Source organism: Carassius gibelio, chromosome A22, assembly GCF_023724105.1.
Source record: "Carassius gibelio isolate Cgi1373 ecotype wild population from Czech Republic chromosome A22, carGib1.2-hapl.c, whole genome shotgun sequence".
In the NCBI taxonomy this organism is placed as follows: domain Eukaryota; kingdom Metazoa; phylum Chordata; class Actinopteri; order Cypriniformes; family Cyprinidae; genus Carassius; species Carassius gibelio.
In genome coordinates this window covers 12104205-12128688 of record NC_068392.1, presented here as the reverse complement: position 1 = coordinate 12128688, position 24484 = coordinate 12104205, and the positions used below count along the sequence as shown (strand labels likewise).

The 24484-nt window shown below is 37.6% G+C and overlaps 1 protein-coding gene across 3 annotated transcripts in view; it reads right to left on the bottom strand.

Moving 5' to 3' along the window:
- dennd1b (DENN/MADD domain containing 1B) overlaps positions 1–24484 on the bottom strand; it is a 90567-nt gene that overhangs the window by 28520 nt on the left and 37563 nt on the right. For 2 of the 3 annotated variants that reach the window (XM_052539278.1, XM_052539276.1), the window contains 10 exons: positions 22792–22841; positions 22021–22140; positions 17898–17967; positions 13676–13756; positions 13324–13383; positions 11247–11300; positions 10712–10822; positions 6000–6100; positions 4500–4545; positions 3161–3262 (listed from right to left, as the gene is read on the bottom strand). In XM_052539278.1, the coding sequence (XP_052395238.1) occupies positions 3161–3262; positions 4500–4545; positions 6000–6100; positions 10712–10822; positions 11247–11300; positions 13324–13383; positions 13676–13756; positions 17898–17967; positions 22021–22140; positions 22792–22841 (795 nt within the window). The remainder of the gene's footprint in view (positions 1–3160; positions 3263–4499; positions 4546–5999; positions 6101–10711; positions 10823–11246; positions 11301–13323; positions 13384–13675; positions 13757–17897; positions 17968–22020; positions 22141–22791; positions 22842–24484) is intronic. The other variant, XM_052539277.1, reaches the window with a different exon arrangement.

Below are 24484 nucleotides of genomic sequence, written 5' to 3'. Positions count from 1 at the left end.
AGAACGAGCGTTGAAGAACGCAACATTCCCAATTTCCCCCAACAGTAATTGTTTGCCGTGTCGGGTGATGTAGTGCTTGTTTTTGTTTTCTCTCGAATCCCAATTAAACACCACGCCGGCTGATCTCAGAGGAGGCGTGCCGATATTGCGTTCTCTCTCTGATTAACTTGTTAACCTTCATTTTGGTAGCTTAATATACACGAGGTGGGTGTGCAAACTCAGATTCTCGCTGTTGATCTAGAACATAAACGACCAAACGCAGAAAGTACAAATACAAGTTGTGTGGAAGAGATGAAAAGGGAGACAACCGGAATGACACGAGCAGCAAAGAGAGAAACTGGAAAAGTAAACAATAGATCTGGCGTAACTTGAACAAAAGTAATAAACTCAAAAGGAATATTTTATCAAAACCCTCTCAGGATTGATACAGGACCTGTGAAAACAGAGAATCGCACCAAATAAGCTTTCAGCGATGTTTGGTAGCACAACGGATTCATAATTTTCTATTTTTAGAGAGTTTTAATGATTGCACAAGTAAATACCCCAATACCCTGCTACCAAATCCAATTATAATTGAATAATAGTAAAAAAAAAAAAAAAAAGTTTCACAATGTTTAAAGAGGAGGAAAATACCTTCATTTATTTTGTGAGCGCGCAAACTTTCCTTTTAACATAATTTATTTTCTTTTTCTTTTGCAAACGCAACAACCACCGTCATTAAAATCTCCTAAATATTCATAAATTCAGTTCTTGATGCAACTATAAAAACTTCAACACCAAATATCTTCTAAAACAAAGAAAATCTAGTTTGAAAAACAAAGTTAGCTTGAAGAGTTAGACTAAAAAGGCATTAAAGTAATTGTTTTATTTTAATATTTCTATAAACGTTGGATCAAAAAGTCACGTTATACTCACGAAACATAGTGCACTGACTCGAACAAAATAAAAAGTAGCATTTAAAGTGTTACATTCATTTTGAACCTTTGTGTGACACTTTCAAAAAGTGTAGTGATTAAAACCGCAACCCAAAAAAACAATCCGTGGACTTTCAACCCCGTCCCATCTGATGTTTCTAATAAAAAGCATGTTTGAAATCATTCTCGAATGTTCACCACATCCTCTCAGAGCCACGGCAATTATCATCTCTATTTGTAAAATCCGTAGGTTTGCACGGAACGGAATCGCTACTGCCGTGGTAGCATTTCTAATAGTCAATAAATCTAAAATATTAAGTGTGAAATTGGGGAAAAACTGGCATTAAGTGACAGAGAGCGGAGAGCACAGCATAGGGTCCCGTCTGAAAAAAGGGCCAGGTAATTCAGGACAACTGTCACCCCTGACCTGTCTGAGAGCGGGTCTAGTGGTCAGACTCTCCGAATAATAAAGTCCACATGGTTAAAAAAAAATTATAAGTCTTCAAACGTTTAATTAGATGAATCTCTAAAGGTTCGGCTTGAATCAATAAAAGAAAAAAAGAAACGCTCCAGGGTCAGTTATATTATATTATTATAGATTGTTTTTTTTGTTTTTTTTTAAATCATTAAGGAAAAAGTTAATCAAATAAATTGATTCAATTAAACTGAATCAACTGGTCCTTTTTTTTAAACACCAATTTGCAGCAAACACCGTGTGACAGACAATTCAAGAAGAAATACAAATAAATAAATAAACCTAGAGTTTTTGCTCAATTTAAACATTCCTTGAGTGATGAATTTTAATATCCCCGAAGGTATGATAACCAGAGGGACAGAAAAATGATTTTTTTTGTGGTGAGAAATGTATTATTGTAGGTGACATTTACATTCAGGTGGGGTAATTTAACATGATATGCAGAATACGTTCTATCATTAGTCAATGAAAAATTGCGCAAGAGGATCAAAGCAAACATGGAGCTGCCACTTAATTTATCACACTACGAAGACAAAGAGGTTTTTTCTTTCCCCTCCGTCAGTTTCAAAAGACCGACTCTTTTTTTCTTTTTTACAACGCTCTCGGTTTGCAATTTAATTTACAAATGGGATGCCGGTGCTGAAATGGCATAACAGAACAGGCTGAGTTTTTCTGCTTGGACAGACAGCAGCGGGATCATATAGGATGACACCCCCCCACCGCAACAGAGAGGAAAACAAAACAAAAAACAAAACACAAACACGTTTCTTTATGTTCAAAAGGACAGATGACAGCCGTGTTTCTGACCCCGATGCCGGATGCACTTCCTGTTGCACTGACCGTGCCACCTAAACATTAATTAAAGCGAGAAGTCGCTGGCAGGTGGCAGAAGAGCAGGCTCTAATAATTGGCCCCCTTCGTCCCAGCGCCTTCAGAAAATCCAGGACTTCTAGCGAGATGTGCCACTGGGCAGGCAGAACGAAGAAAAGATTTTTAAAAGATAAAGGAGATGAAGGCAGGAGTTTGAAATTCACAGAGATGGCCGTTGAATTGCGACGGCTGTTTAACGTCAGTGGGCAGGTTTGCAGAGTGCGGTTTTTGGGGATCCACAGCTGCTTCTGCTAATGATGAGAGGACAGAGGTGCAGTGTGTTCCTCTGACCAGAGAAAGACTGTTGTTTAAACATGCAGGTGGGTGACAATAAGACAGGGAACGGGAGAAAATGACAATCATGTGTCTGTACAGTGAGCTTAAAACAAAAGAAAACGGAGAGAACAGTTATGTGTGTGCGTGCGTGTGTGCGTGTGTGTGTGAGAGAGAGAGAGTATGTGTAGGTTTACTTTCACTAACTTCTGGGAACAATCTGGTCTTTAAAGTAAAGCAAAATTAGTGGAAATCAACCATTTGGGGAAATAAAGTCATTTTTATTATTTATATTAAATTTATATATATTAAATGCAGTTTTCCTTTTCAGTTTTATATATAGTTTTATATACAAACTATATTTATTATTTTACTCTATTACAAAAGGAGGTTTTGTCAAATACATATTTTACAAAAACTCTTTTTGGGGACATCTATGCATGTTATAATTTGGAGAAAAAAAACACACTAAATAAATAGTTTTGTTTTTGTTTTTTATTCTAAAAATTCATATTATTCTTTAGCGCTGGAGTTAGTCTGTAGTAATATAATTAGATTTAAATAAAACAACAGAAGTCCATGGTGTGTCTTCATTAAGAGTGTGTGTGTGTGTGTGTGTGTCACTCACCACATCACTGGGCAGGTTGTGGAGGTCGTCTATGGGGCTTTCTAGGGTGTTTGTGTCCACGTTCAGAATGACCACATCCTCCAGGGATCTGCTCTTTACTCTCTGAAAATGCAGCACACTTGGTTACACACATCCCTGCCTATTCCCATTTCCTATAACCAATTTAATAAACCTAAATCTGATATATAAATACTCTTTTTCTTTTTTCTTGTAGTATAAAAATATTGTACGGCTAAAATAAAATGTAAAAATATTTTCAGCATTAAATTACAGACAAATTCAGAGAACACATTTTTTGTTTTTTCCTTCAACAATGTCAAAACCTACTCACATAAAGACTAAAGCAGGAATTAAGTTCATGCAAACACTAGACTCTCATGAATTAATCCAGATTATTAAAAAAAAAAAATCACACACATACATACTATATATATATATATGTGTGTGTGTGTGTGTGTGTGTGTGTGTGTATATAAAATAATATATAGTATATAATAGTATATAAATGTGACAAAACTAAACTTATTTTATCATATGCTTTTTATTTATCTGTGAAACAGTGTTGTAACTGTTTTAACGATTAAATATATACATAATATCTAAACAACTAATACAATTATTCAGAATCAACACACTGAATCAAGCACCACGGTGTTGAGTGGTGTGATGCTTCCACACAATGGTAGTCAAGGTAGTGGTGACAAATGCAATAATTATTCCTCCAGTGCAGGTGGGGGAAACAGCCAAGTGTGTAAAAAATTTCTGGTTTGTCATTTTTGACAGTCGCTGCTACGGCGGGCCGTGTGCTGATTTGGTCTAATTATGTGCAGCCGGATTGGAGAGAGAGGTTTGGGGGGGGGGGGGGGGGCTGTCAGCGGGAGAACGTGTGATAAACACCGGCACCGCTGCGACTGTCAGTGCTATCAGATCTGCGCGTGAAGCTATAGGTCTACCTCCAACCAACATGCCATTTCTCAATAACCACGCACCATCTCTTTGTTTCTCCACCGTTTCACCGGCTCTTTCATTTCTCATGGGCGCCCGGGAGATGAAAAGCAAAAAAAAACAAAAAAAAAAACAATGTGTCAATTTTTCTAGGTTTCCCCGCGCTCTGCGATGATGCATCAAAGTAGATGGGCATTATTAGCATCTCAGATGGTTTGAATCCATAGGGATGGTTGGTTTCAAGTGACCCAGAGTGAAAAAAAGTAAATAAAAAATGATAGTTTATGTAATATTGGACAGCTGCGACTGGTAGCAATAGTGCTTCTGATCAAATGTCTCGTAAAACACTTTAAGGATGATGAACGGCTGCTGACAGTAGATTTATGTGACGTACCTCTAAAAGGCTGAGATGAACTCCGACCAGATATGGCATGGGCGCACTGGAAACAGAGACAAACCAGTCATTAGCAACATAAAATCGCTTTATTGCATTGTAAAAAATACTTAATGTATTGTTTTCTTTACAAACAAAACATATTCATAACAGACCAAATATAACACCAGACGAACATTTTCGAAGCAAATAATAATAAACAAGGATCGCAGCATGCTAGAGATCTCGTCCGTTTCCCGGAACGAGCGCTTTTGAGCGCTGAAGGTGATTAGTGTAATTGGCGAGTGTCGCTTGAGTCTCGGTGCAGAGCAGGGCGAGGCAGGGCTGTGTAATTAGATAGGTTTGGGTAGCCGCTACAGTGCTCGCTCAATCAGGTTATGTAGTTAATAAGCTGCAGTCTCCCTCGCTGCATCTGTTAAGGCCACAGATTTAACTGACACGCAGACGCGCATGCACATGCACGGGGTGAGCTGTGTCACGTCATTGTTGTCTGTGAGTGTAACGTTGTTATGCCAGCCCAATTCCCATCATTTCTAATAGTGTTTATTATGATCGATGCATAGCCTTATATAATATGATAATGATTTTTAAGGTATAATTAGATAGCTAAAATATGATAAATCGCCTCGGATGTCTGTGCTGGACTGGAAAACGGCACTATTCTTAAAGCTGTATTTATATCAGCATTGTTAGCAATGAATACCACACAATCGACCACAAATATTTTCTGAGGAGCTCTGGTGTCAAGCATGGCAGCACAAGTCCGTCAATTTAAGGGTATAGGGTGTTCTGGTAGCTATAGAACAGGGCAGTAAGTTAAGAGTGCGGTCATGGTTTTAGCCCACAGTCGGCATACGGAAATCAGTCTGCCTCTCAAGCCGTATATGTTCCTAAAAAAAAAAAAAGAGATTGCAAACTGGACTTGGTATGGTGGCATTAGTGCTAATAAATCATGTCCTTCATAAACCCTCGAGATCTCAGACATGGTGAAAGACATTCATTAGAATGAGGGGTATTTCAGAAAGAAGTACTGCATGTTCAGAAGCTCGATGTTACTGATCAACCGATATATCGGCCAGGCCAATTAATGGCCTAAAGTTTGGCAGAATTTTTTTGAATGTACCTGATTTGCCGATTAACATAAGTCTGACCTTTTTAATTTCTTGTACTTAAATACTGTATATATATATATATATATATATATATATATATATATATATATATATATATATATATATATATATATATATATATATATATATATATATACACACACATATACATATACATACATACATATACACATACACATACACATACACACATACACATACACATACATATATACATACATATAACCATATACACACACAAAGCACACATACAAAGCAAACATCAATAAGATCTAAAGCTCAAAAATCAGTACAGCCCAAGCTTGAGTGAGATATAAATGAAACCTTTGTGTAAGTGTGTGCTTGCGCAGATGAGCGTGGCTCTTACCAGCAGTAATCCAGCAGGTGAGGAGTAAGTACAGGGATGAAGATGTGCTGCCAGTGCATAGGGTAGAGCATGGCGGTGGACCCATGCACGCATGCAGTTAACTACGGCGAGAAAAAACACATGAGCTCCTTCATATGCCATCGTTTAATGCTTTAAGCTTAAGGGGTTTGCGTTTATTGCAGGCCAGAAGAGCAGGCAGCATTAGACAGTTACTCGTTTTATCATAACATCACAAGCAGATTAAACGTGCGCTTTTGTTTTTTGCTTTTCTGATGTTAACTGCACAGGTTCAAACCCAAAATCAGGGCATCAATCAAGGGCCTAAAATTACACCAAAGCACAAGGTGTTGAATGTGCAGCGGCTCCAGCTCCGATACAAAATTAATGATGCTTTATTACTGTTATACACACACAGTAAATAATCAGACTCTACAAGAAGCGAACACTTAATTACAATGCTTGTGTGGATGTTTAATGAGTGAACACCCAAGTGACCCCTCACCACACCCTGATTCCCCCCATGGTTACCTAGAGGTTGTAATGACCTGCGTGGCACATGCGCACACACTGACTCTTCCTCATCTACCAGATTAAAATAACATGATTAAATATGGAAAAAGAACAGAGGTCTGAAGGCTCCTCTGGGACTTCATTAGGGCAAATTGCCAAAGAATGAAACATGAGTTAGCCAAGAGAGACAGTGAGCTGTTGGAATACCATGGGGAATAGGGGCTGGAAGTGGGGTCTTGACAATTGGAGCTTCCAGTAATGTGTGAACCATGGCTCGGAAGTATCAAGAGACCCCCCCACCACCACCCCTGCTCACTGACACAAAAAATATCACAATTGACCACAAAAACCAACCAAGCTTGGCTGTGGCACAACAGCTTCAAAGAGATCAGTTTTAATCCTGAATCACTTCTGTGTACATCCGTGATGTGTAAGGCTGGTTGAGTGTTGTTGTTGTTGTGTTCATTGAGTTCTGTGAAATTGTGGTCGAACGCAACCACTCTGGATAAGACATGACCTATCGAGTCAAAAAAATAGCGCATCTTTAATTAACAGTAATTTAGTGCCATGCATTATAACATATGCAAATTTGTTGTGCAGCTCTCTGAAAAGAAAGAAAAGGCTTTAGTAGTGACAGATCTAATTTCGTCCGCCAATTTAGAAGAAAGAAATGAATATTTATGGCATTTCTCACAAACTGAAGTTTGGTTGATATCAAAGCTTTGAGACCCATTCTGTTCGAGATCCCTTTTTCTCAAGGTCCAATAAATGAATCATGCTGAGAGGTCATCGCACTGCAAAGAAACACTTTTCTTTGACTGTGCGAACAGACTTTTCTAGTTTCTTAAAGCTTAACCTTTCTATACCATGTAAAGATTGGTAAAAAAGCCTATTGCCACATTCCAAATAATGTCCACAGACAAGCCCAATTGGCTTGATTTATTCTGGACTTGAAAGTAAAACAGTGCCATCTTCTTTCAAAGACAAGGGCATGAAAAGGAGGTGGCGAAACCTAGATAAACATTAAAAGATGGAATTCAAAACAAAATTAACTCTTGATATTTTTCCCACGCATGATGTTTTGCTCAAAACCGAGGGATTCATCACAGCGCACACGATCCTGCAAGAAAATCAGTGATGACCTCCTTTCTGTGACAATTAAAGAGAAAGTTCAGAATAACTGTATCACTGCCATTGAATCTCCAGTTGTACCCACAATGCACTGTTGGAGTGCTGCTCCCAATAAAATATTTGGCAGTGTTATGAATAATTAATGAAGAAATGCCAAATGAAAAGAAAGCCAAATGGCCACAAAAGGCAAGGTATGCTTGATATGCCTTTGAAAGAAGAAGTCATCTGCAAGAACAAATGCTGGATTACAGTTTGTTTGGATGCGGGACTGGATCCTGCAGAGACCTGTGAGTTACCACTGCTGTTAGTGGTAATGAGTGTGCTGGGGACATGTTGAATGGGGGTTTTCTCTATTATACAAAGGGATCCATCTTTGGAAATATAATAGACCCAAAAAAAACCAATAATGCCATTCTAAAGAATCCCAAAGAACACATAAAACAGTACTTTCATGAAAAGAGGTTTTTACATGAAAACCAAACAAATGTAATGTCAGTTCTGCACATTTTCTCTAGATATCGGCATAGATCTTTGGAAAACCAGCATCGGCTGAGTACTACAAATTACAGGGGGGAAACAATTTCCCATTTATTAAAATAATGACAAGGCAAAAGTTGAAAGACTCTTAACAAGGCCAGCAACACATTTCTTTTCACGGCTAAGCAGCAAGCTAGAGAAATAGACCTGCAAATTTCTCTTGAGAGGAAAAGAAACAGAAGGATATTGTCATCTTGGTTCAGCGAACCTGGGATTTGCCCAATCAGGTGACAGTCACAGAACTCTCACTTCACAATCAAACTACATTCACACTCATCTCTAGGAGTACATTTGTACCATTTTGCCTTGCTGAGATATATTCCACAGATGAAGTAGAAAAATATGCTTTGTAACACCTTTCCAGTGAACCCTGTCTATGTAAACAAGTTGACGAACATATTCCCTACATCTAGGGAGAAGCTAGGGTTCAAAAATATCCAAGGCAACTTCTCCAAGAATAGACAAAAGACCAAAAAAAAAAAAAGGCCCCTTCTTTGATAACCAAAACAAAGCTCACAGTGGAATCTATGATTGGGGCAGACTGGAGACTAGAGGTGCGATACCCCCTGACAAGGGTGACAGCGCCGCAGTCTGTGCTGACTCCTGCTACCTGTGAGACTTCTCTCCCCCAGCCCTCTCCTTGTTTCCCAATTACCAAGCCTCGCTCTCTCTTCCTGTTGACAAACGCACGGCTTTGAGCGGGGCGCCGACACAGGCGTATCGCTAACAAGGAGGTGGCATTAAAAAAAAGAAAAGGTAGAGGTAGGGTGCAAGGCACCAAACACCACTAATCCACCTCCCACTGCAACATGATACCACAAAGAAGAGAACAGGAAGTGCCGGAGGAAGATAAAATGTCTATTAAAGGTGTGGTAAGAGAGATGCTTAAAGGAGGCATGGAAATAAGATGGCTGAGTAGAGTGTTAAAAAATGGGAGTGTAAGGCCGAAACGAACCTCAGTGGCTAGCACCACAGGCCAAGATGAGATTGGGTCTTGTTAGCATACCACTGACAGCATGATGAGAAGGCGGCTGTCAAGACTCGGGGCAGGCCAAGGGGGTCTCGCAGATGAAATGCGCCAGGGCCTCCCAGTTGACTAGTTAGAGGGATCCTGATGCAGCACAATTATACTGGCATATGACAAGACTGCATGGGCGGCTGCCTCCCAGAGCCTGCGACATGGTTTTAAAACAGTGGTACTCCTTACCTCTGGTCACAAAACAGCAATAAGTCAACTGATGTACTGTTGTTAGATCATGATTTATTCTTTTGCTTTCCAATACAGACAAGTGTGCGCCCATGTTCTGCTAGACTGACACAGCAGGTTCACTAGAGGCCTGAACACTCAGGGTCTGATGGCAGAATGCATAATGCATTCGCTCTCTTCCTCTTTCTTTATCTCATTGGCTCGCTGGAGAAACGGTAGCGGTAGGCTGACTACACCGTGGCCACTGTCATATGCCCACTCTGAAAAATTCTGGAAACTGGCCATATGTCTACACTTGCGTGAATTGACCATATGTGTCTTCCTACAGTTGCTTGCAACTCTCAAGGCTTTTGAGAAGACAACGGATGGTTTTGGGATTTGAGATGATGAAAGTCTAGGCTGAGGCAGAACCTTAATATCCATGTTCTTCTTAGTAACTCTTTTGGCATATTAGTTTCATAAACTCAGGGTCGCTCATGCTCCCATTTTTCAAACCAGTAAATCAAGTTGTGGGAGAGTAATAAAAAAAAAAAACAGTTTACCCAAGAGACTAATGATTTGCACATTCTAACCCCTCGTGTCAGTGAGCACACGGAATGAAGGCGGCAGCCCGGAGGAGTGAAATACTACATGGATAGGGTCATTCCAACAGCCTCCCCTGGAGCCAGAGGGTCCGAGGGGAGCCCCTCGGTTCCGGCACTGTCAGTGAGCGCACCGCAAATGCTCCGGGGGGAATTGGAGAGAGATAGGGAGCGAATGACATCACTCGCCGCTTCTACACCAACTATTGTGAAAGTTTGGACCATCGTGCGCCCACTCCCTTTTTCAGGGAAGAAGAGCCAGACAGAAAATGTGTGCAAGTGTCAGGGATCCAATAAGTGATCATTTAAAGCTAGCAGACTTGAGCCCGCTGAAAGAGCTGTATCAGTGTACAGTATTTTTTTTATAGATGTTTTACATTATTGTATCTATTTTCTTTCTTACTGTTCAATTAATGAGAAGCAGGTAATCTAAATAACTTCTTATGATGTATGTCTTATGATGTAGTTGGAAATACGTGGCCCTATAGAGCAGGAAGAATAATAAAAACTACATAATTTCTACGATTCTGCATTTTCCACTGGTGTTAAAATTCATGGGAGTAAAAAATAAGTCCATCACATATCATGTTTAAATGACAAATTAAAAACACGTTTATTTACATACAAAAATAGTACTGATGGTTCCTAAAAGACCAAATTTAAATGTAGAAAAACAATGTATATTAATATTTTAAGTATCAGGAATGCTGTCTGATGTGTAAATGAGAATGACAGCAGAAACTCACAGTGCTAAGCTTGCTTGAGGTAATGATGATGCGTCGCTCATGCAGCATGCTGGCATAGAGGTGCAACATGTTGTTTACATCCACTGCGACAAAGTACTCCGTTAAATTTCTCTAAAAAGAAGGAAAAATATGGTTTATTTAGCGCAATTAAGGTATTTGGACACCAAATCACACTTAATGTATGAATGCCATTGGATCTAATTAGCAAGCATTACATTTTGTTTGATGTTTTGTTCCACATTCATTTTTTTATGTTTTGTTTTCCATTTTGTTTTGCTTCATGTTTTATGTTTTTGTTTAATGACTTTTGTTTCATGTTTTTTAAAGCTTTTTAGATTTTTTTGTTGTTTCATGTTTTGTTGTAAGGTTATGTTTTTATCTTTTGTTTCATGTTTTTTAATGTCTTGTTTTATATTTGTTTACTTTTGTTTTACTCAGAATCACTTGATTTGATATGTAATGCAATGACATTGATTTATTAAGTGTGGCTTAAATTTGTGGCCACTGTGTTTGTGACTGGGTTAAACATACTCACATTTTCAGGTATGGTGGGGAGTCCATTAATATCAGGAGCTATGAAGTATGAATGCTGTAGAAAACAGACAAGAAAAGATTACAGTTAAGGTCAACATTACACAAGCTTCCATTACACAAGATTCTAAATACACAAGTATTCAGAATTTACAGACCCTTTAACTTACTGTCTGTTCCACAACCGATAAATAAACGGCAATCGGCCTGAACTGTGTCTATGCTTGTTAACATCATACATCCAGACAACAGATACATGAAGTCAACAAACGCCGATCCCCTGTGGACACTACCGGAGGAGGCTCCCCGCATCGGAGAGAAAGTCTTTATTAAGGTACAAAAGCCAACTGCTCTGTTCTGACAGTATCAGAGGGGTCTGCCAGGCGTACGTTTGAACAGGCGAGCAAGTTTAATGTCTGGATCAAAGAGGCTCCGAAGCAAAGATCCCACGCTGCCTGCTAACTTTAGCACTCTGTGGCACGCTCCACTCTTTCCCAAGGCTGGGTCGCGATTCGTCATGCGTAAAGAATACCCATCTGTTGCTCAAAACATAGGTTTAACTTTCTCTGCCTTTGCGTATAATCCACAAACAAATTCCAGCGGATCTAGCATCCTCTAATACTCCAAGATGCTTTCAAATATTCATCTTGGATGAACCAATCGAAACCAAGTGCTGTACAATGTCAGAAACAATTTAACTGTGTGTCCAGAGCACTTCTGCTATGATCATACAAATATAAACAATTTGAAGATATCAATAAAGCAGACTGACCAAGTTCTCTTCTTCATGTGCTGACATGTGTTTATTTTCCCATACCAAGCAGCTGACTACCCTCCATGTTGTGGACTGCAGTTCCAGCTGGTGGTGGCCAACACTTTGCAGCCGTGTTTATAAAAATCACACATTATCAGAGTGCTTGTTATCACCGTGCTCTGCCTGATGCTCCCTGTAGTGTGATCAGAATCCCAGACCCTGCACCCAACACCACTCCCCAACACACACACACACACAAACGTCAGATTTAAACATTACTGCCCACACAGTGCAGATGGAAACCTCTCCTATCACCAAGACCTTCTTCCCAAATTCCAATAGTGAACAAACATTTCATGTTGCCAATCATTTTAACTTCAGAGAAGTTAAAGCAGAACATGATGGTGATAAGTGAACCCACCACCTGCTGGGAGACGGTACAGACAATTCCAAGAAACCCCTTTGGATGACCTGATGGGCTTTTAGATTGTAAGCTAAGGTCAATTCGTTGATTACTAATCCTGAGTAACATCAAGCTATATAACTAATGAGGTGAGCAAGTCAACTTTAATGTTGTTATATATATATATATATATATATATATATATATATATATATATATATATATATATATATATATATATATATATATATATATAAAAATCATTAGGATATTAAGTAAAGACCATGTTCCATGAAGATAGTAAATTTCCTACCGTAAATATATATTTAAAAAAATGTATTATCATTAGTAATATGCATTGATAAGGACTTCACTTGGACAACTTTAAAGGCAATTTTCTCAATAATAATATTTTTTATTGCACCCTCAGTTTACAGATTTTCATGATATGATAACATGTTATAGTAATATATAATAACTATAACTATATTTTATATATATATATATATATATATATATATATATATATATATATATATATATATATATATATATCTCTATATATATTATTAATAACTATATATAACTGCAGTGTTTATAAAAAAAATGTATCCATATTTAAATGAAAAATTTAATGTAGGCTATTGGGCAGGCCATCAAGGAGATTTCTTCAGCATAACTGTCTTTTGCTTTTAATAAAAAATAAAAAGAATTGATATTTGAAAAAATACAGCAGTGTGGAAGAGCATGAAACAAGATCCAGGATGGGCTTTTTTGACATATTTTTTAAAAAGAAGAGCTGGTTTATTTGGCAAAATTGGAGAGCTGTCTCCCATGCGATTAAGGCAACCGCTCCAAATTTCAGAACTGCCCCGTTCTCGCTCTCTTTCTTTTCATCCCTCTCCCTTCAGCACACTCACTCACCGAGTGTCTGCTTCCTGGATCTTGCACTACTTGCCCATTGGCAAAATGCAAGTAGTTGCTCTTGTAAAAATGAAGGAAGAATATAGACAGATTAGATGGAGAGATCAGACAGACAGACATACACATAGATTGTAAAAAAAAAAAAAAAGTTAAATAAAAAACTGATATAGACTGCAAAATATTGGCAGATGCATGGAATGAGACACAGAGTAAAAGATAAAATGATAGACAGAAAGAACAATAGAATAAAAGATAGAAAGATAGAAATGATAAATAAAATGACGGACAGATACAGAATGATATATAGATAGATCTGGTGGTCCCACTTCTGTTTCTAAACAAGAGCACCTACCACACTCAGATTTACTGGCGTATACGGCTTTGGCAAGGGGTGGTTATGCAGCGTTTCCAACATATCGTTCAAGTCGTCTTCCTGTGAGGACAAAAAAGACAAATTTGAAAAAACAACAAATTAAAAAAAAAAAAACAAAGCACAACCAAAGGAGTATGAAAGAAAAACAACGGCAAATGCAAAGCGATTCCTGGATTTAAAGCGCTCAGTGTAGAAGAAAAATATATCAGACTGACACACATTTAACGAGCGATCCTGAGGTTAAGAGACGGTAGGCTAGGCTGCGGCAGACGCTTATTATTCCGGGGATGATTTATGGCGAACATTGGCTGTTCGTAATTAACCAAAGGTCCTTCCTCAGAGAGGGCGACTTTAAGAAGCCATTGGAGAAAAGCTTCGCCTCAAAACAGGCCTCAGGATTATAACGCTGAGCTTTTACGAGCTTTTAAGACAAGAGTGCAATTTACCCTCTCAAACTTGCCGGAGAATAGCAATGCCGCTGCCGTTAAAACGGTCTGACATAGAATAGTAAGGCACATATTTAGATTGCCCTTTCCTTGTAAGCAAGATCCCAGATTAGCTGAGCGGCCAGAGCTTGTATGGTGTGTGTTTGTACATATGTGTGTGCGAGCCGCTGTTACGAGAGCCTGGACGCTCACACGCATGGTCAGTAACACAGCCTGAGGAAACACTTCATTTACCCTCGCCATAAACCTCCAGCGCTCTTGTCCTTCCTCGTCAGTCAACATCGCTTCACGCGGAACGGAAACGGACAAGTCAACCCAATCATGCTTACTCGCTCAAACAATTCATTTATGCGTACTAGTGATGCTTTTGTAGGACAGTTAGTAAGACGGGAAAAAATTGTAAAAGGTTATTTTAGCATAAGTTTATCTTCATTTCGGTTATGGTTTTTATTTGTTTAGTTTCCTTTTTAATTTCAGTTCAATTTTAGTAAACTTGTTTTTGTAATTTGAATAGTTTTATACGTGCCTATATAATTGTTATACATTTTTTCTGTCAGTTTTACTTTTAGTAAATCAAGTTAATCAAGTTAAACTAAATTAAAATGAGAAATGGGTAACACTTTAGAATAAGGTTCAATTAGTTAATGTTAGTTAACTACTTTCGTTAACATGAACTAAGCAAGAACAATCCTTTTACAGCATTTATAAGTCTTAGTTCATGTTAATTTCAACATTTACTAATGCATTATTTAAATCAAAAGTTGTGCTTGTTAACATTAGTTAATGCACTGTGAATTACCATGAACTAACAATGAATAACTGTATTTTCATTAACTAACATTAACGAAGATGAATAAATACAGTAATAAATGTATTATTCATTGTTTGTTCATGTTAATTAATACATTAACTAACATTAACTAATGGAAACTTATTCTAAAGTGTTACCGAGAAATGTCTTCAAATAAAATTAATAAATATTTTTATTTATGGTTTATGGTTTCCGTTTCAGATTTGTATAATAATGCTTCTGCAAACCATTGTAAGTAAAAAAAGTCAGTAAATTAATACGTATCTTATTCTTTTAAAATATAATGGTTTCATTTTTGAAACACCAGCAAAAATAGTTCTATATTGTCATATTCAATGCAAACGCAAATTCTATGAAATTGCTCTGGCTTTAACAAATGTATGTAAATTGTTCATGAAATGAAATCTTAATTTAACCACAACAATTTACTTAAGAATGATTTTATGAATTAATTACACTAGTCTGTTGTGCCCACTTTTCGTGAATAAGGCTCATTTTGGTTATTAATTATCCTATATTGGTTATCGCATTAAAAGAAAATTTTGGTTTTAAATTGTATGGAAAAACTTTATTTAAAATGTCAGTATAAATCTTTAATTGTGGGCAAATAATTTATAAAACTTTTTTGAAATATTTGCATTTAATGCAAATGTCTGTATAAACAGCACTCCCCCATTCTATATTAAAAAATAATAATAATAATAATGATAATAATATTGTCACAATTGTGTAAATGTGAAAGTGTAAATCTTTCATAAATCGAATCTTACATAAACTGTTGCATTAAATGTAAATTTTTGTCCAGTTGTTTTCTAAAGTCATTTTTACACAAATTATTGCACTGTTCAACACTTGTTCTACAGGCTTTATTTGTGTAAAAAAAAAAAAAAAAAAAAAAGTTTTTATTTTATTATATTAAAAAATATTATATAAAATAATAAAATATATATATAATAAATATTCATTATAATAATATCAGATTTTTGTTTATGTACAGTCTAAGTAGTACTTATTCACACAGGCAGTACTTTTTTTCCCAAAAGAAAACTTTCTGAATTGCTGTTCTACCATCTGTTGACCACTACAGTCTCATAAACAAAGCTAAATGCTTTGAAAGTTATACTGAATAAGCATCTGTTAAATGCCTTCAAAGAAAGCCATAAAGAGAATGTATTTTACATAATGATAAACATGAAATTTGAAGAACGAGGGGAAACTCTTTCTAGGAGTTAAAAAAAAGGCATATTTTTGGTACTGGTGCGGGTCGATGACACAGAGCATCTAACGAATTAATTCCTGACCCCTGTGACTCCCAGTGTACTTAGCCCCTTATTTGTTTGTGTAGAGGAGGGTTAGACTTCCTCCCATTTCTTTCAGCTGCTCCGTTACACATAACAGAACGATAACAGACTGATAGAGAAACTTCAGTTAGACTTTCTTTTACACGCTGCCTCCAGACTCTGTTTATCATTTGATGTTAGCTTAATATTTTCACCACCTTTACCTAATTCGAACTTTTCAGTCGTATCTTACTACTGTGAAACTTTTAGAAAGAAATTTGGCACAGAGTATTTCCTGACAATTTGTTTTCCCATATATCACAAGGACTGACTTCCTGTTCGATGCTCGGTCTGTTAAATGTCACCAACACTGCAAAGCAAATAGCAACCAACCAACTGTGCCTGATTCGCTGAGATGGATTATAGATGATGTTTTTCTTTTTCCTTTGTCTTTGCACAAAACAAAACCCTCGATTTTTGCTTTGCAGTGGCAGTTTTGGCACACAAGCTGGATGGCAGGAACACTGGTAATTTCAAGATATTATTCACTATTCGTGACATTAGCCGTTTGCTCAATAGGGGGTCTGCCCCATGAAAAAGTGACCTCACAGAGAAGAATGGATTTTACAATTACAAATATTTACAGTTCTCCATAAATTAATTTTCAGATACTGTTTGATCTGTTCACATACTGAAATTTTAACCCTTATGAAAAGAAACTAAAGATTTTTCTTAACTCTTTTAATTTGAAGGCTTCCTCCTTGAATTTGAATTTCCTTCCTTCCTTGAACGCTAATGTTTTGATAAGTATTGGATTAAATTAGATGTGATCATTTAAGAATGATTTTAAATAGTGTAGCATATAATGCAAGTCTGTGTAAATCTAAAAAGCAGAATTGAATGCATATTTCTGTGCACAACATAAAACCATTTTCAGAAATGTGCAACTTTAACTCAAGCCAAAGTTTTAAGAAGACTGCAAGGAAGCATTATTGCATTAAATGCAATAATGTGTGTACAATAGTTTATTAAAGCATTTTTTAATAAATGAGTGCTTTTGATGCAAATTTCTTTGTAAATCTTTTCAAAGTCATTATGTATAGAATTGTTGCTCAATAAACACAAGACTTCAACTTAGCTGCTGTTTAAAAAGTCTGTAAGCCTATCATTTAAGATGTGCTTTAAATTAAAATTAAATTAAAAGAATAATACAATGTATTTAAAAATTGCTAATTTCTTTGTTAGCCTTTCATTAACCTATTCTTGCATGTTGTTTTGGCCTTTTTTCCCCCACTAGCAGTATTTAAAAAATTCACATTAAATGTGATTATTTAAGAGCAGTTTTATGAATGATTTTACATTCAGTATAGCATATAACACAAATTCCAATAAATACAAATGCACATTCTTCTGTAGATCGCAAAACCATTATCAGAAATGCACAAATTTAACTTAGCTGGTTTTTTAAAAACTCTACATCAAATCCGATGATGTGTAAAATTGTTCATAAATCAGTTTCTCTTAGATAATCGCACTATATTTTTTAAAGAATCAGATTTAATACACATTTCTGTGTAAATCTTGTGTACTGTGTAAATCTGTGCTACTGTAACTGTGCTCATTTTTGACATGTGAAGACACGTTGAAGACTTCCCTTAACTTACCTGGTGTTTTGACAAGTAGTCTGCAAGGGTATTTAGCAGCTTATAATAAATCTCAAACCATGGGAGATAGCTGTCAAAAAAGAGAGAGAGAGAGAGAAAAAAGTGCATTGAACAATTATTTATTAAAATACTTAAGAAGAAAAAGCTATAAACAACACTGTAGCCCCATTCAAAAGGGCGGACCTCATTTTTCTCAAATACACCACAGCCGATTCTTCCTCACCTTGAATTTTAACATTAGCGGGGGCTTTAGACTTCTTTTAGCTTTTTTGGCTACAGTGAACCTTATTATCACATTCTTGCTACTCGCTGACACTTGCATTTTAAACATTCCCGCCACAGAGCGGACTCAATAAAAGTATTTGGTTTCTTCAACAAAAACGCGACTGGACCACTGTAGCCTGTAATAAATCAGAGATGGGATGTTTTGCAAGCATGCTGCGTCCAGCTGCACAACCTGAACCTCACTGTCATACATTAAGTCACTACATATGCCACCATTTTTTTTCCTCCTTAAAAATTAATCTCTCTTAATAATGAATTTCGAAAATTACATTTCCAAGCAGGAGTACAGAAATAATTCACACCTATTAACTAATCACACAATGACTAGCCAAGAGTATCTGCAACATTGTGTGTGTTGCTGCCTGACAGAATCTTGGCAAAGTTGACAGGCCTTTAAAAAAAAAAATGGAACGCCGCCAATGTGTTGTTTTGGCTTGAAGGTTGTAAGAACACACACCATTTATTTTGTTATGCAATCTAGTGAAAAAAACGCAGTCTGCTAGTGGGCTCAGACTTTTTCTTTCCCGGTATGTAGGCATGATTACAACATGCATTTCGACTCGGTCTGAAATCTCACACTTAACCGTAAGCGATTACATCAGCTATTCTTTTTCAGAGCTTCGGCTTTTGTTTGGCAATAATGCTTGATTGCCTTAATTGGCAAAGACAGAGCAAAAGAAGAAGGTAGAATTAATTTTTGAAAAAGAAAAAGCAGACAAGCTTTCATATCATCTGATCCCAGTTAAACCACAGAGCACGAGACTTTTTTCCCCCCATTTTGTCTTTCCATGGGTCAGTGAGCTCTCCAGCAGACTGGAATTAACAAACAACAAAAGAACACAACTAAGTGTATCTAATGCAAATTTTCATATTGCCGAATCTGTAGAAAGGGGCCAGTGGCACGGCGTTCCCAGGGACGTGCGCTCAAGTGTGAGCGTTTCAAATCTGGGTGACCATTAACCTAAAACAATCATCTCTTAACATGCCAATATTTTGACGTGCATGACGACGTTCGCAAACCAGGTCACACTATTCCGAATTAAATGTGTCTATGCAAATTTCTAGATGGACAAGAAAAAATAATCCATGGTCTGCCTGTTTTGGTTAGCGTGACGTGTTGTTTGAAATATCGTAATCGACCGACACCTTGCTCAAGCTGCATCGCACAACAAAGAAAAATCATTATCTATCTCCCTCTCTCTCTCTCTCACTCTGTTTAAAATACAAGGCTCCTGGATGCTAATCCTTCATTTTTAACATGTGAAGGAGATTTAAACAGGACCCTCTCCTCGTCAGAAAGGCACGGCAGGTCTTGGAGAGCACAAACATTCATTTTACTCTTAAATGAGAGCATGCAAATCTTTCGTTTTTTTTAAGTCAAATAAATCACTGCTCTATAAGCAGCAGATTTGCGTTTATGAACACATCAAGGGAGGAATACCTATTGCAAAATCCTGGATTCATTTTTTAAGTCAAAGCAGAAGCACAAATTTTTCTTCTTTTGTCAACTTCTTATTTTATTTTTTATAAATAAGCTGAGGGGAGCACGGCACCCCAGCCCAATCTCTTCACAGCTAGTAAGTACAAATGTGTTTGTATTCTGCAAATCCTCTGATAGAGGAACATTCATCATGCTGAACTGTGCCGAGACGAGCCAATCTCAACGGCCCTTTTAGGTTCTCTAGCGCCGTGTGTATTCAGAGAGTAAACCAACTTATCTGTGGCTTACTTGCAATCCCTAACAAACTCGAGCTCCTTACTTCCACAGCCAGAAGCATCCGATAAAACTGAGCAATTGGTTTAATAGCTGGAAAACACAGACTGACCACCAATAAACGGGAGAATGTGCAGGTCAAGACTTGATTAGAAAAGCTGTGTTAGTATGTTCGAGAATTAGGTGTGAATTACTTGCGTACTACTTCTAGTTTCAAACTTCCAAATTCCACTATAAATCAGTCTAAAGTCATATTATGCATTTATTTTTAAGTTTTAAACCCCATGCACAATTTTAGATTCTTTTTATAAGCTTGTACGATCTAATTGGCCCTTAAATCAACAAGCATCCTAAATCATTGGAGGTATTTAGGAGCTTTAAAAGCAAGTCAGCTTGCACCTTGTATCCTTCCCAGGATGAGAAACGATTACAAGAGACTTTTCCTGAGTTTTATGTTGAGCAGAGGGAAAGACATATCACTAAATGGCCACTCCGCTGTCTGAGGAAGACGCCAAGTTGGGTCTCAGCCAGCAAATAAAACAGGCGAGAGGGCGAGAGAGGGTCTATTTCATCTGGGGGTCTCGCATATGTCCGAAGGCTATGTGCTCGGAGTGTCCGAGCGCCGAATGGGTGGAGCGGGAGGGGTAAAACGGAACGCTTGTGCTTTTGAAGTGGTTTGGCCTGAAGGAACCCTGGCCTATTTGGCCTGGGCCAAAGCTGCAAAGCTACAAAGGGCTGTCCACATAAATCTGTCCCTCTCATTAGGCAACTTCCTCGTGTAAGCTTAGGTGACAATTTTATGGTCCCAGCACTTCAACAATCCCAAGGACACAAACTGTTTTAATTACTTTTCATTTATATTCTGGTAGAGAGTGCAAATGTGTGTGAATAAGAAAAAAAAGTCACCCCTTATAAAAAACAATTATTTATTTATCAATGTATGGGCTGCATAATATCTAAAAGATCAATAGAAAAACATATTTAATTAATTGAATTTCAAGAAGTCAAACTCCACACTTAATATTGTATACATACATATATGTATATATATATATATATATATATATATATATATATATATATATATATATATATATATATATATATATATATATATATAAAAATTCCTATCCTCTATTCTTTTGAAAAAAGGCAGAAAAACAAAACTTCCTTCAGGTCTTTTGTTACATTTGTCCATGTTCTTTCCACACAGATGACATAAACAATAGAAGTCTAAGGTCTTAAAGAAAATACGAGGACCAAAACTTTGAACGCATTTCTTATTATGAATGAAGGAAGTCATGCAAACTACTCAGAATGCATAATGAATTTTATACATCATATGTCAAATGAATTAGCATGTAAAACTCAGTGAAAGGGACAGGGGAGACTCTTGCTAATTGGCAGCAGGGCTTCATGCATAATTATCGGTTAACCGTCTCCGGCATGCCTCTGTGTCTGAATAACGAGGAGAGAGAAAGAGAGAAACACACACACACACACACACACACACACACAAATACAAAGGGTATCCTGGCCGGGGTGGGAGGAGGAGAGATCTCGACAGGAGCTCATCATGACAATGATAAACCTGCGATTGTCCATCAATACCACGTAGACGGAGGGAGAAAAACGTGAGATGTCCCAGTTGAGCTGCTCTGAATTACTAAATGTATTTGTATTAATAAATACACCGGTTTATCGTTTATGTAACACAGTCTTCTATATCTAGCTTTCCAATCTCAGTGGAACAGCTCATTCTGAATATATGATCGAGCACCTTATGATCCAATAAAAACAAACACAAGGAGCATTCCTATCGGTGTTTATTATTATTTAATAAAACTGAAGTATAGTTTGCTTCTAAGCCCTTTATTTCAAAATCTAGAATTTATTTGGAATTTTTTTTCTTTAAAATGAAAAAAAAAAAAAATGTCACTTCAGTCCATCAGACTTTCTATCTATTTATGATATACTAATAGTAAATTATTGATAATGAAAGTGAAATCCCTCCTTATTTATTTGATATGAAATGATTTTGTGAAGCAGATTGGCAAAACGAAAAATCATCCACTGCAAAATCCAATAAATGAATAAAACAATGAATCAGAAAAGATCTCTCACCTGAGCAAACAGATGCAGACCCTGCAGCCGGACGTGAGCCGACAGAAGCCAAACCTCTGCTTGCTCTCAATGTCTGTGAGCACAAAGGTGAAGTTCTGGCCCACCTGGGTCTCCGACACTCTGCAGTCCACCAAACACACACACACAATTAGTCAAAGTATTTTTATCATTATTAATATTCAAATACATTTCAATCACATTTGAAGGAAACACTGTATTAGACGGTGACTTAAACTGAGCATTTTCATATCAAGCTAAATTTTAAAAACAAAAACATGCTAGAAACATTCACTAATTTCCTATCCATTTGCTAAAAAGAAAGATTCTATTACATTTAAGGCTGTGAGAACTGAACCAATGGTGAGAGTGTAGTTTATCTCCACTAGATGGCAGCAACAAAGCTTCAGCCGGAAGGAAGTGAAGTTCTCACACAGCACACAAACTATACAACTGAGATTTCCATTTTTCATACACACACACACACACAAACACTTATTCACGAGACGTGTCTAAAATCATGCCAGTTAGGACAGACGAGCAAACAAACATTGTTTACTGGCGGCAGAGATCTTAATTTCTATAGAGCTGCTTTATTTCTGTGGACCTCTCAGTGGAAGGTCTGACATTAGAAACAGAAGTACGGTGCTACTGGAACCACCCTGTGAGTCATTTACGACAGCCTCGCGTGCTGGATAAACAAACATCCTCATTTTCCCCCAATTCACACAGCATCGATTAACTTATTTTCCGGAAGCATGAAGGACGTCCTACCTTTCAACATCGAATGGGAAGCAGAACTTAGGCACTGTCTGCAGGACCTCCTAAAAAGAAGCAAATAAAAGACATTAAGAGCCATTCAAATCATGTTATTGTTCGGTAACAGTATTACTAGCATTTGATTTAAGGATAAGCCTTAATGAATGGTTATGGCATGAAATGACTTGATAAAGAGAATGATGTGATATAATAGGTTGCCAGAGTGTCATAAACCCAACTGATTCGAAAAGTAAAAGCACACATTTTCTTAAACTGCATGATCTTATCTATTATTTATGTTTGCAGCACAAATTGTGTTTAGTAACGATTTAACTTCAAAAGGAATACATGTTAATCAGAACATTTTTACTGGTTTTACTAAATATTTTTATTGCATTGCTAAATACTTGCTAAAATGTTCTAGATAGTTGCATATTGTCTCAAGCCAAAAAAGACAAACTGCATAGCTGATTTTTATTTTATTTCATTATTAAATGGTTGCTAAGAAGCGGAGTATTGTCTTGAGTCAAATTAACCAAATAACCATTCATTAAGTAAAACACAGTAGCTGACAAACAAATTTCTCACATTTTTTGTCCGCCAACGAAAATCCTAAGTTCATTAGAACCGCGAGATTTGTAAGGCAAACTCTATAAATCAGATAAAATTACTATTCTGATAACAATTCATTAGGCAGAACAATACCTGGTAAATGAATGAGCAAACGAATGGATTTAAAGGGAAACGACATCGCGCTGACGTAAAGGGGAGGGTGGTCAGAGGCTAAAATAATTAGCGGCCATTAGCTCATTGATCGTTTCGCTAGAGGTGTGGGGACGGCAGATTGTAGGAACAATGGCTGAGCAGCACCAGGGGTTCAGAGGAGGTGAGGGAATGATAGAAGGGGGGCAAGAGAAGGCCCAGCCTTTGGGGTTTTACCTTCCCGCACAGCCCCAGAGTAGCATATGGATTTCCATAGCCATATGGGTTAGCCACGTCTGGCCAGTCCTGCGCTGTAGACCAGCCATGGGGAACTGCCAGTGATCCCCTGCTCAATGTATAACAAGCTGCGACCATTCAAATGAACTGTGCGGGTGTGTTTGGGGGCAGCTGGGTAGTTCAAATGCAGGTTCCATACCCGTACTCTTTAAAACTAAATTAATCGTTCAAGGTGCATCAGTCTGCGAGGGTGTCTGTTTTTATGTGCATATATATATGCAGGTGCGGATGATGACTGGTTGCCGTTTCTCTCGGTGGGAGGTGGTGGTGCTGATGGGGGGGGGGACGGAGTGAGAGTTAGTATGTGATACAGAGAGCGGCGAGGAGATTGAAGGCTCTGGCAGGCAAGAGAGGAACGTTGGCAGCGGCAGAAACATCCTCGCCGTGTCGTGGCGCGGCGGATGACTGTGCGTCAGTAAAGCTGTCACACGTACGCAAGCCCGATGCCGCAGTATGTGACTGCTACTATCATTAACTCCTATAGGCGCTTCCCCCAAGTGTTTATGCCAAGCAGTGCAGAAGCGTATGCAAACGGATGCAATGCAAATAAAATCGTCTCTTCGGTAGATGCGGAAGTTGTCGCGGGACCCACACTGGCCTGCTTGACGCCAGCCAACACTGGTCGCTGCTGTCAATCCCAGTTGCTTGTCAGGAACTTGCATTGGGAATTCACACTGGAAATAACATTGGGACTAAACAAAAGGTGATA